This window comes from Coregonus clupeaformis, chromosome 30, assembly GCF_020615455.1.
Source record: "Coregonus clupeaformis isolate EN_2021a chromosome 30, ASM2061545v1, whole genome shotgun sequence".
Lineage (NCBI taxonomy): Eukaryota > Metazoa > Chordata > Actinopteri > Salmoniformes > Salmonidae > Coregonus > Coregonus clupeaformis.
In genome coordinates this window covers 248,602-261,631 of record NC_059221.1, presented here as the reverse complement: position 1 = coordinate 261,631, position 13,030 = coordinate 248,602, and the positions used below count along the sequence as shown (strand labels likewise).

The window sequence follows — 13,030 nt, the reverse complement described above, 5'->3', positions numbered from 1 at the left end:
GTAGACGTTGCAATTGGATACATTTTATGAATACTTTATAACAGGGATCCCCAACCCTGTGCCTGGAGAGCTACCATCCTGTAGGTTTTCATTCCAACCCTAATCTAGCACACCTAATTCTAATAATTAGCTGGTTTATACGATGAATGGGGTTAGTTACAACTGGGGTTGGATTGAAACCCTACAGGACAGTAGCGCTCCAGGAACAGGGTTGTCAGTACAAACTTTGATTGAGGAAATTATGGCGTCATTTACATATTCTTTGCGCTCCCTCATCTACAAAAATAGCACTACACCACCGCAAGTAAGATGTGCGGTAGGTCTGTAGCCGGTGGTGTCTGTGTGCTGCATGTGTTCCCCGCTGGCTTCATCCATCTGAGCAGAAGCCAAAGTGAACTACTTTTGTGAAGAAATAAACGTTTTTATTTATATATTTTTTTAATTCCGATTTTTCAGGGGGTGCTGCAGCATGCTCAGCACCCCTACTTCCTGCGGCTATGTAATCGTATGCAGAAAATTGCCCATATCTGTTACGATACTCGTTTTGTCTGATTACTCAGCACACCCCTATATGAAAGTGAACTGTGTTTGCGTATGATCAGGGGTGTATTCATTCCGCCGATTCTGTTGAAAAACATTTCTTAAACAGAAGCAATGTCCAATAGAAACTCTTGTTTGCAACGGTTGGACTAATGATTACACACTAGATCAGCTAGATGCAGGCAAGATTGTGCAAGGCAGTATTGAATGTGTCAATGTCTGTCACCTTGAATACTCAAATTTCTCTCGACCTGTGCACCTACGTTGTAAACTTTCATTCATAGGCTAGGTTGTAGCAACCTCATGATGGGTATAGGGAAAATTTGAGTATCATGTAGTAACCTAAACCTATTGGTGTTACATTCATCTGGGTGAATCGAATATGACCGTCTTCCAATATGCTGTAATAGAAATAAGGCCATGCTCATTAAAAAATAATTGTCCTCCCTCATCTTAAACAGCACCGACTGCCACTTGTGTAGGTGTGTAGAGGACACTTGTGTGTGTGCGTGTGTGTACACATGCCTGTGTGTGCATGCATACTATTGTACTCACTCCTTGGCTTTGGTGTTGACCAGCAGGCGTAGGGAGCGGCGGATGCAGAAGGCCTGGTTGATCATGGTCGCCACCTCCTGGAAGGGCCTGAGGAACACCAGGTCCTCATTGATGGTGAAGATCTTCCTGCCCGCCTGCAGCCCCGCCATCTGGAGGGGAGGATGGAGAGAGAGACAACAACAGTGGCGCATCAGGGTAGGTTGTCTCTTCATTTCATGGTACGTTGGCGGCCATTTTGTTTTTCAAATGTAAAATAGCGTGTGAATCATTTTCAACCAGATGGATTTTGTACTGTAGATATGTGGTAGTGGTGGAGTAGGGGCCTGAGGGCACACAGTGTGTTGTGAAATATGTAAATGTATTGTAATGTTTTTAAAATTGTATGAACTGCCTTAATTTTGCTGGACCCCAGGAAGAGTAGCTGCTGCCTGGGCAGCAGCTAATGGGGATCCATAATAAATACAAATACAAATACAAATACTGGTGTCGCGCTTGGCTTTGCATGTCTGGGGGGCTGGTAGAACAAGGAGGCACAGTTGCCCTCAGTGAGTGAGTGCCTGCGTGCGTTTTCACATTTGTGTGTTTGGTATTCTCCCCGCAACCCTCCCGGAGTCCATGAGTCTCCCAGGGTTTTTTCACTGGGCCCTGGGAATCAGCTGGGCCTCATTCACAAAGCACACAGACAGACGGACTCAGTGTTTGGCCAGTCTCGGATTCACACGCTCTGTGTCAGCCAGGGCCCAACTACACTGGCACTGTCTGGAGCGGAGGAGGGGAGCAATAGAGAGGGGATGAGGAGGAGTGAGATGGAGTGGGAACGAGTGAGGGGAAAAATAGGGTAGGGGACACAGAGGAAGTGTGAGTGATTCATTTTAGGAACTGTAGGGATTATGGTACCACTGTAGGCCTTAGGGCGGGAGGAGTGAGATGAGTGGGCAGGGAACGAGGGGGGGGGGGAGTAAGACATTAAAGGGACACTGAGGGACAGTTAGGGAAGGAGTGCTGTAAGGCTGCATTTACCAATCCCTTCCTCAGGGATCCCCAGTCATTGCACATATGCTCTGATTCAACTAGTCAACAAGACCTTGAGGAGTTAATTCAAAAAGAAAGAAAGAAAGAAAGAAAGAAAGAAAGAAAGAAAGAAAGAAAGAAAGAAAGAAAGAAAGAAAGAAAGAAAGAAAGAAAGAAAGAAAGAAAGAAAGAAAGAAAGAAAGAAAGAAAGAAAGAAAGAAAGAAAGAAAGAAAGAAAGAAAGAAAGAAAGAAAGAAAGAAAGAAAGAAAGAAAGAAAGAAAGAAAGAAAGAAAGAAAGAAAGAAAGAAAGAAAGAAAGAAAGAAAGAAAGAAAGAAAGAAAGAAAGAAAGAAAGAAAGAAAGAAAGAAAGAAAGAAAGAAAGAAAGAAAGAAAGAAAGAAAGAAAGAAAGAAAGGGCTGTCCTCCAGCTGCAGACAGAGAGACAGATAAAGACGTACGCACACACACGTACGCAGAGAGAGCTGAGATGTCAGTGTGTTGTGGCAGTGAGGAGAATGTAAGCAGGCATGTCTAATAGGTCTGATCTGATCCCCACACTGAGAATTAAGCCCCCATGAGGAGAGGGACAGGTGGAGTGACAGCACCACCACTGCCTCACACATTGGGACTAATGGGCTCTGTCAGAAAGGAGGAGGAAGCATAGGAAGGTGTGTGTGTATGTGTGTATTTTACGTGTCTGTGTGTGCGTGTGTGTGTCATCTTCATCTGTGTGTGTGTTTGTTTGTAGACTCCTCACCTCAGCGTGAGAGCCCCTGGTGACAGACCTCACCACGATGGCCTTGTTCTTCTCCTCGATCTCAAAGCCATAGTCTTCCTCCTCCGGGTGGATCTATGGGGAGACAAACATCATCAACAAAGGAGCTTAGATTCATTCATTAATTTATGCATTAGATCAACGAACCAACAAAATCAGGACATTTTATCTGGCACTCGTTGTGCGGTCAATAACAAGCAAATGACACAATGGCAATGACAGACCTGGGTCAAATACGTACATCACATTTGGGTTTATTTGTGACTATTCCATTACCGAGCACTAACGCGAGCATCGGCAATTGCCAGGTGGGGGTTATTTCCCTGCTGCATAGTTGTGATAAGATGGCTATTGCTAACGCCCGTCTGAGGAGACGGGTAACAGGAGAACGGTTAAACAATGGGCTCAGCAGCGTCAAGGAGCTGTGTGTGTATGTTGGGGTCCATCACTTCAATCACAGCTGTAAGGACTGGGAAGGATTAGCATTTGAGCTAATCATTAGGGATGGGGCATCTCCAAGCAAAACAAAAATGTCTACTTCCTCATTCGTTAGCCTGGCAATGTAGCTCAATGTAACTCCCAGTTTCCCACCATTTTCTTAAGAGGTTAAGGGGGTTCGAAATTCCTCTCATTCTTCCAGCACCTGTTGGTAAATGTGACCAATTCTGATATTTTGTGTGTTTTTTTTTTCTGGACATCAGAAAGCGATCACTAACCTCGATTTGGATAACAATTTCTACTTCAATGAGTCGGCAGCTCTGGACGTTCTGCTTACTCCAGACTAGGCCATAATCCCCTGGACTCGAAAGAGGAAGCGACGATGCAAGAGAGGCAGACGAGCCAGTATCCTGATAAGATTACGTTGGCGAGCAAATAAACCACCTCTACCTTCCGTTCTATTGGCGAACGTACAGTTACTAGAGAACAAACTGGAGGAGCTCCGTTCGAGACTATCCTATCAACGGGACCTGAAGAATTGTAATATTCTAAGTTCCTCGTAGTCGTGGCTGAACAAGGACATGGATAATTTACATCTCGCTGGTTTTTCCATGCATCTTCAAGACCGGACGGCAGCCTCGGGTAAGACGAACAGGGAGGGTTGTATCTATTTCTTAACAACAGCTGGTGCGTGATCTCTAATGTTAAGGAAGTCTCTAGTTTTTGCTCGCCTGAGTTGGAATACCTCATGATAAGCTGCAGACCACACTATTGACCAATGTATTTATAGCTGTATATTTATCACCACAAACCGTTTCTGGCACTAAGACCAAACTCAACGAGCTGTATAGGAAAACAAGAAAATACACATCTCGTGGCTGGTGATTTTAATGAAGGGAAACTGAAATCATATTTACCAGCAGGTCACCTGTGCAACTAGAGGCGACAAAACTCTAGACCACCTTTACTCCACATACAGAAACACATACAAGGCTCGCCCTCCATTTGGAAAATCTGACCATAACTCTTTACTCCTGTTTAATGCATACAAGCAAAAACTCAAACAGGAAGTACCAGTGACGCTCAATATGGGAATGGTCCGATAAAGCGGATGCTAAGCTACAGAACTGTTTCACTAGTGCAGACTGGAATATGTTCCAGGATTCATCCGATAACATTGAGGAGTTCACCACATCAGTCCCGGCTTCATTAATGGCGTCATCCCCACAATGACCGTACTTACATACAGTGGGGAAAAAAAGTATTTAGTCAGCCACCAATTGTGCAAGTTCTCCCACTTCAAAAGATGAGAGAGGCCTGTAATTTTCATCATAGGTACACGTCAACTATGACAGACAAAATGAGATTTTTTTTCTCCAGAAAATCACATTGTAGGATTTTTTATGAATTTATTTGCAAATTATGGTGGAAAATAAGTATTTGGTCAATAACAAAAGTTTCTCAATACTTTGTTATATACCCTTTGTTGGCAATGACACAGGTCAAACGTTTTCTGTAAGTCTTCACAAGGTTTTCACACACTGTTGCTGGTATTTTGGCCCATTCCTCCATGCAGATCTCCTCTAGAGCAGTGATGTTTTGGGGCTGTCGCTGGGCAACACGGACTTTCAACTCCCTCCAAAGATTTTCTATGGGGTTGAGATCTGGAGACTGGCTAGGCCACTCCAGGACCTTGAAATGCTTCTTACGAAGCCACTCCTTCGTTGCCCGGGTGGTGTGTTTGGGATCATTGTCATGCTGAAAGACCCAGCCACGTTTCATCTTCAATGCCCTTGCTGACGGAAGGAGGTTTTCACTCAAAACCTCACGATACATGGCCCCATTCATTCTTTCCTTTACACGGATCAGTTGTCCTGGTCCCTTTGCAGAAAAACAGCCCCAAAGCATGATGTTTCCACCCCCATGCTTCACAGTAGGTATGGTGTTCTTTGGATGCAACTCAGCATTCTTTGTCCTCCAAACACGACGAGTTGAGTTTTTACCAAAAAGTAATATTTTGGTTTCATCTGACCATATGACATTCTCCCAATCCTCTTCTGGATCATCCAAATGCACTCTAGCAAACTTCAGACGGGCCTGGACATGTACTGGCTTAAGCAGGGGGACACGTCTGGCACTGCAGGATTTGAGTCCCTGGCGGCATAGTGTGTTACAGATGATAGGCTTTATTACTTTGGTCCCAGCTCTCTGCAGGTCATTCACTAGGTCCCCCTGTGTGGTTCTGGGATTTTTGCTCACCGTTCTTGTGATCATTTTGACCCCACGGGGTGAGATCTTGCGTGGAGCCCCAGATCGAGGGAGATTATCAGTGGTCTGGTCTTCCAATTTCCTAATAATTGCTCCCACAGTTGACATCTTCAAACAAAGCAGCTTACCTATTGCAGATTCAGTCTTCCCAGCCTGGTGCAGGTCTAAAATGTTGTTTCTGGTGTCCTTTGACAGCTCTTTGGTCTTGGCCATAGTGGAGTTTGGAGTGTGACTGTTTGAGGTTGTGGACAGGTGTCTTTTATACTGATAACAAGTTCAAACAGGTGCCATTAATATAGGTAACGAGTGGAGGACAGAGGAGCCTCTTAAAGAAGAAGTTACAGGTCTGTGAGAGCCAAAAATCTTGCTTGTTTGTAGGTGACCAAATACTTATTTTCCACCATAATTTGCAAATAAATTCATAAAAAATCCTACAATGTGATTTTCTGGATTTTTTTTTCTACATTTGTCTGTCATAGTTGACGTGTACCTATGATGAAAATTACAGGCCTCTCTCATCTTTTTAAGTGGGAGAACTTGCACAATTGGTGGCTGACTAAATACTGTTTTTCTCCACTGTATCCCAACCAGAAGACATGAATTACAGGCAACATCCACAATGAGCTAAAGGCTAGAGCTGCAGCTTTCAAGAAGCAGGACACTAATCCTGATGCTTATAAGAAATCCACTATGACCTCTGACGAGACATCAAACAGGCTAAGCGTCAATATAGGACTAAGATCGAATCCTACTATGCCGGCTCTGACACTCGTCGGATGTGGCAGGGCTGGCAAACTATCACAGATTACAAAGGGAAACCCAGCCACGAACAGCCCAATGACGTGAGCCTACCAGACGAGCTAAATGCCTTCTATGCTCGCTTCGAGGCAAGCAACACAGAACCATGCATAAGAGCACCAGCTGTTCCGGCTGATTGTGAGATCTCGCTCTCTGTAGCCATTGTGTGCAAGACCTTTAAACAGGTTAACATTCACAAGGCCGCGGGGACTGACGGATTACCAGGACACGTACTCAGAGCATGCGCTGACCAGCTGGCAAGTGTCTTCACTTACATTTTCAACCTCTCCCTGACCCAGTCTGTAATACCTACATGTTTCAAGCAGACCACCATAGTCCCGGTGCACAAGAATGCCAAGGTAACCTGTCTAAATTACTATCGCCCTGTAGCACTCACATCTGTAGCCATGAAATGCTTTGAAAGGTTGGTCATGGCTCACATCAACACCATCATCCCAGACCCACTCCAATTCACATACCGCCCCAACAGATCTACAGATGACACAATCTCTATTGCACTCCACACTGCCCTCTTCCACCTGGACAAGAGGAACACCTATGTGAGAATGCTGTTCATTGACTACAGCTCAGCATTGAACACCATAGTGCCATCCAAGCTCATGACTAAGCTCAGGACCCTGGAACTGAACACCTCTATCTGCAACTAGATCTTGGACTTCCTGACGGGCCGCCCCAAGGTGGTGAGGGTAGGGAACAACACATCGGACACGCTGACCCTCAACACGGCGGCCCCTCAGGGGTACGTGCTTAGTCCCCTCCTGTAATCCCTGTTCACCCATGACTGCGTGGCCACGCACGACTCCAACACTATCATTAAGTTTGCTGACAACATGACGGTGGTAGGCCTGATCACTGACGACGATGAGACAGACTATAGGGAGGAGGCCAGTGACCTAGCAGTGTGGTGCCAGGATAACAACATCTATCTCAACATCAGCAAGACAAATGAGATGATAGTGGACTACAGGACACGCAGGGCTGAGCATGCCCCCATCCAAATCGACGGGGCTGTAGTGGAGCAGGTCGAGAGCTTCAAGTTCCTCAGTGTCCACATCACTAAGGAATTAACATGGTCCACACACCAACACAGTCGTGATGAAGGCACAACAACGCCTCTTCCCCCTCAGGAGGATGAAAAGATTTGGCATGGGCCATCAGATCCTCAAAATGTTCTACAGCTGCACCATTGAGAGCATCTTGACTGGCTGCATCACCACATGGTATGACAACTGCTCGGCATCTGACCGCAAGGCGCTACAGAGGGTAGTGCGTGCAGCCCAGTACATCACTGGGGCTGAGCTCCCTGCCATCCAGGACCTCTATACCAGGCAGTGTCAGAGGAGGCCCTAAAAATTGTCAAAGACTCCAGCCACCCAAGTCATAGACTGTTCTCTCTGCTACCACATGGCAAGTCGTACCGATGCACTAAGTCTGGAACCAACAGGACCCTGAACAGCTTCTACCCCCAAGCCATAAGACTGCTAAATAGTTAACCGGACTATCGGCATTGACATTTTTGCACTGACTCTTTTGACTCATCACCTATGCTGCTGCTATTCTGTTGCCTAGTTGTCGTTACTCATTGTGTATTTATTATTATCATTAATCTTCTCTCTGCATTGTTGGGAAGGGCCCGTAAGTAATCATTTCACTGTTAGTGACGAATAACAAATTTGATTTCATTTGATTAGAGAGACATTTCTGGCAAGCCAGAAGTCTAACTGCGGATCACGCATGGAAGCACGTAACGTGACGGCTCCTCTCTTGGAACATCTTTTTCAAATTACCCCCGTGGATAAAAAATCTATTTCAACTGAACTCATGACCGTTTGTGGGTGTTGATACGTGATATTCCTTATATATTGTAGATTATATTTATATCTTAACCGTTCAGTGTTTTATCGGAACTAAATGTTATCGAATGTTCGGTTTGAATATGAGCAAACTGTGAAGTGTATGTCGCAACCAAAGGGACTGAATCATTTGAATTGTTCTTCCTGATGCTCACATCCTATGAGACCTCCTTACACACACACCGATACACACACACACACAGCTGATTTCCAAAAGACAACTGCCATAAATGGATCCGTGGGACTTCAAAGCCCTGTCTCATCTTCAAAGGTGTGAGGAGATGTTTTGAGCTGCATCAGACACTAAGGGGATGAGACGTCTCCAAGTGCTCTCTGATACCCACAGCCAGATGTGGTTAACTTCACCACACAAATATACGCACACACACACTTGGGCCTTGCGGAGTGAAGGACATGGCTGTTTCCAATCATGCCCAGACTTCTGGGGAAGTCAAAAACCTGCTCCTCTAAATACTACTGTGTGGTAGCTTATTGTTACACCAGCGGACAAACCATGCAATGAATTACTGACTGGTAACAATGTACAGTGCTGTTATGTTCACACAAGTGTATGAGATCATTTATGTGTGCGTGTACATTCACGTATGTGTGTACGTTCATGTGCGTGGGGATACATTCATGTGTGTGTATTTGTGTACATTCTTGTGTGTGTAATTGCACTCACCACTAGGGACTTGGCCAGGATGTTCTCGATGAGCTTGAAGTCGTTGCGCTGCAGCTGCTTGCTCTTGGAGCTGGTGCCCTCCATCTCCTCGTCGGCGTAGAAACGGAAGAACTGTGACTCGTCTTTGAACTCGGTCTTCTCCAGGACTGTGACAAAGAAAGGGATAGAGAGAAAGGGTTGAATTGAAGAGAAATATGTGTCACTCGAATAAAGCTTTAAACTGAGTCTGAGAAGGAATAATAATAATCTCCCTATTCCCAGTGTAGTATTTGTATTTATTATGGATCCCCATTAGCTGCTGCCAAGGAAGCAGCTACTCTTCCTTGGGTCTGGCAAAATTAAGGCAGTTATACAATTTAAAAAACCTTACAATACATTCATTACAGAATTCACAACACACTAAGTGTGTGGCCTCAGGCCCATACTCCACTACCACATATCTACAACACAAAATCCATGTATACGTGTGTGTCTAGTGCATATGTTATCATGTGTGTGTATGCATGTGTCTGTGCCTATGTTTGTGTTGCTTAACAGTCCCAGCTGTTCCATAAGGTGTATTTTTATCAGTTTTTTAAATCTGATTCTACTGCTTGCATCAGTGGAATAGAGTTCCATGTAGTCATGTCTCTATGTAGTACTCTTTGCTTATTTAAGCTGTTCTTGCCATAATATGGACTTGGTCTTTTACCAAATAAGGCTATCTTCTGTACACAACTGATTGGCTCAAACACATTACGAAGGAAAGAAATTCCACAAATTAACACACCTGTTAATTGAAATCCATTCCAGGTGACTATCTCATGAAGCTGGTTGAGAGAATGCCAAGAGTGTGCAAAGCTGTCATCAAGTGGCTATTTGAAGAATCTCAAATATAAAATATATTTTGATTTGTTTACTACATGATTCCATATGTGTTATTTCATAGTTTTGAGGTTTTCACTATTATTCTACAATGTAAAAAATTGTAAAAATAAAGAAAAACCCTTGAGTGAGTAGGTGTGTCCAAACTTTTGACTGGTAGTGTATATACAGTGAGCACCATAATTCATTGGACAGTGACCATTTTTTTGTTATTTTGGTTCTGTACTCTAGCACTGAGTTTGAATGGATGCAATGAGGGTGACAATGAGACTGTCAGCTTTAATTTGAGGGTATTTTCATACATATCGGATTAACCATTTAGAAATGACAGCACCTTTTGTACATGGTCCCCCCCATTTTCGTGCATCAAAAAACATTGGACAGTTTAACATAATGTAGAATAAAGTAATCATTGTTAATATTTGGTCGTATATCCTCTGCCTCCGTCTGTCTGCCTGTCTCCGTCTGCCTGCCTGCCTCCATCTGCCTGTCTGTCTGCCTGCCTGCCTGCCTGCCTGCCTTCGTCTGCCTGCCTGCCTGTCTTCGTCTGTCTGTCTGCCTGCCTGTCTTCGTCTGTCTGTCTGTCTGCCTGCCTGCCTGCCTGCCTGTCTTCGTCTGTCTGCCTGCCTGCCTGTCTTCGTCTGTCTGCCTGCCTGCCTGCCTGCGTCTGTCCGCCTGTCTCAGTCTATCCGCCCATCTCAGTCTGTCCGCCCGTCTCAGTCTGTCCGCCCGTCTCAGTGTCTGTCTGTCCGCCCGTCTCAGTGTCTGTCTGTCCGCCCGTCTCAGTGTCTGTCTGTCCGCCCGTCTCAGTGTCTGTCTGTCTGCCCGTCTCCATGTCTGTCTGTCTGCCCGTCTCCGTCTCTGTCTGTCTCCGTCTCCGTGTCTGTCTCTCTCCGTCTCCGTGTCTGTCTGTCTCCGTCTCCGTGTCTGTCTGTCTCCGTCTCCGTGTCTGTCTGTCTCCGTCTCCGTGTCTGTCTGTCTCCGTCTCCGTGTCTGTCTGTCTCCGTCTCCGTGTCTGTCTGTCTCCGTCTCCGTGTCTGTCTGTCTCCGTCTCCGTGTCTGTCTGTCTCCGTCTCCGTGTCTGTCTGTCTCCGTCTCCGTGTCTGTCTGTCTCCGTCTCCGTGTCTGTCTGTCTCCGTCTCCGTGTCTGTCTGTCTCCGTCTCCGTGTCTGTCTGTCTCCGTCTCCGTGTCTGTCTGTCTCCGTCTCCGTGTCTGTCTGTCTCCGTGTCTGTCTGTCTCCGTCTCCGTGTCTGTCTGTCTCCGTGTCTGTCTGTCTCCGTCTCTGTCTGTCTCCGTCTCTGTCTGTCTCCGTCTCTGTCTGTCTCCGTGTCTGTCTGTCTCCGTGTCTGTCTGTCTCCGTCTCCGTGTCTGTCTGTCTCCGTCTCCGTGTCTGTCTGTCTCCGTCTCCGTGTCTGTCTCCGTCTCCGTCTCCGTCTCTGTCTGTCTCCGTCTCCATCTCTGTCTGTCTCCGTCTCTGTCTGTCTCCTTGTCTGTCTGTCTCCGTCTCCGTGTCTGTCTGTCTCCGTCTGAGGGAGTGAAGGGGTGTAACAACAGTGGTATCAGGGGAAAAGATACCCAGCTGTATGGGAGAGCATCTGGTAGGCCAAGTGGAACAAAAGCATCACACAGATCTGTGCTGCCCACACATACACACACAGACACGCACACAGCACTAACAATACAGACACTCACGTCTGGCACAATGCCAAGAGAATTAAGCCCAACCTGGGGGCATTTCCTATCGGTCAGACAGTGATATCTGTTGAATACCTCGAACACCGCGTATTCAAAATGGAGGACAAGGCATCAGGAAACTCCGAACACACAAACACACCCACACACACACACACACACTCTGGAATAATTCCCAATACACAAAGAAACAGACGTAGACTTCCACCTACGCTAAAGCGGTGTCTCGTTCAAATTGGTATCCCATTCAAATTGGTGCCTGCTGTTACATGTGTGAGTGCGCAGTAAATTGAACACCCCAGGAGAGCTATGAACCAATGCAGTCACCAATGCAGTCTGTTACTTACTGCAGTGTTCCCCTATAATTACATAAGGCAGACAATGTTGAAGTCTGTACGCAGCCTTCTATTGTATGAGGCTTTGCAGGACAATATTTTATATTGTCGTCATATACACTGGCTAGGTGCAGTGAAACGTGTTGTTTTACAGGGTCAGCCATAGTAGCACGGTGCCCCTGGAGCAAATGAGGGTTAAGGTTAAATGCCTTGCTCAAGGGCACAGACAGATTTTTCACCTTGTCGGTTTGGGTATTCGAACCAGCAGCCTTTTGGTTACTGGCCCAACGCTCTAACCGCTAGGCTACCTGCCGCCTTTCGACCTGCTTAAGATTACATATCTAGGGAAAACGATGCGTTTCCTGTCATACAGTGTCGAGAGAGAGAGGTGGTAGAGAAAGAGGAAAAGGGAGGGAGAGAGGAAAAGGGACGAAGAGAGAGAGCAGGTGGAACGAGAGAGAGTGTGCGCGTGTGCATGCAAGAAAGTGGGTGAGAGAGAGGAAGAGACGTTAATAGACATGCTAACTAAGATGGAGTGTGTGATGGGATAGATGAGAACAGACATGCCATGTCCTCAGCAGGCAGAGAAGAGACGTGTGAACTTGAGAAGAACTAGCCAGCAGATGGCAACAGAAGGGTGTGTGTGTATGATTATGTGTGACTGTGAGTCTGCTGTATTTGTGTGTCTGGTCTGCCTGTCTGTGTGTGACTCCCGAGTGTGACTCCCGAGTGGCAGTGCTAGCTGTGCCACTAGAGATCCTGGTTCGAATCCAGGCTCTGTCCTAGCCGGCCGCGACCGGGAGACCCATGGGGCGGCGCACAATTGGCCCAGCCTCGTCGAGGGTAGGGGAGGGAATGGCCGGCAGGGATGTAGCTCAGTTGGTAGACCATGGCGTTTGCAACGCCAGGGTTGTGGGTTCGATTCCCACGGGGGGCCAGTATGGGAAAAAAATAAAATAAAATAATAATAATAATGTATGCACTCACTAACTGTAAGTCGCTCTGGATAAGAGCGTCTGCTAAATGACTAAAAATTTAAATGTAAAAAATGTGTGCATACTTTATGAGTGTGTGTTTGTGTGTATATGCAAGGGACATGTAGTATATTGTGCTGGTTTGAGGGTGTTCGACGTTCCCAAGGATATAGCTACCAAGAATAGGAATGTCTATAGCCTAGCTCAACTCACTACTGTT

General features: G+C 46.0%; 1 protein-coding gene across 1 annotated transcript in view; it reads right to left on the bottom strand.

Annotated features, from left to right (window-relative positions):
• Positions 1 to 13,030, bottom strand: part of LOC121545975 (phosphatidylinositol 3,4,5-trisphosphate-dependent Rac exchanger 1 protein-like) — a 132,787-nt gene that overhangs the window by 36,379 nt on the left and 83,378 nt on the right. The window contains exons 16-18 of the mRNA XM_041856932.2: positions 8,945 to 9,090; positions 2,864 to 2,956; positions 1,096 to 1,244 (exon numbers count right to left, since the gene is read on the bottom strand). Coding sequence (XP_041712866.1) covers positions 1,096 to 1,244; positions 2,864 to 2,956; positions 8,945 to 9,090 — 388 coding nt within the window. The remainder of the gene's footprint in view (positions 1 to 1,095; positions 1,245 to 2,863; positions 2,957 to 8,944; positions 9,091 to 13,030) is intronic.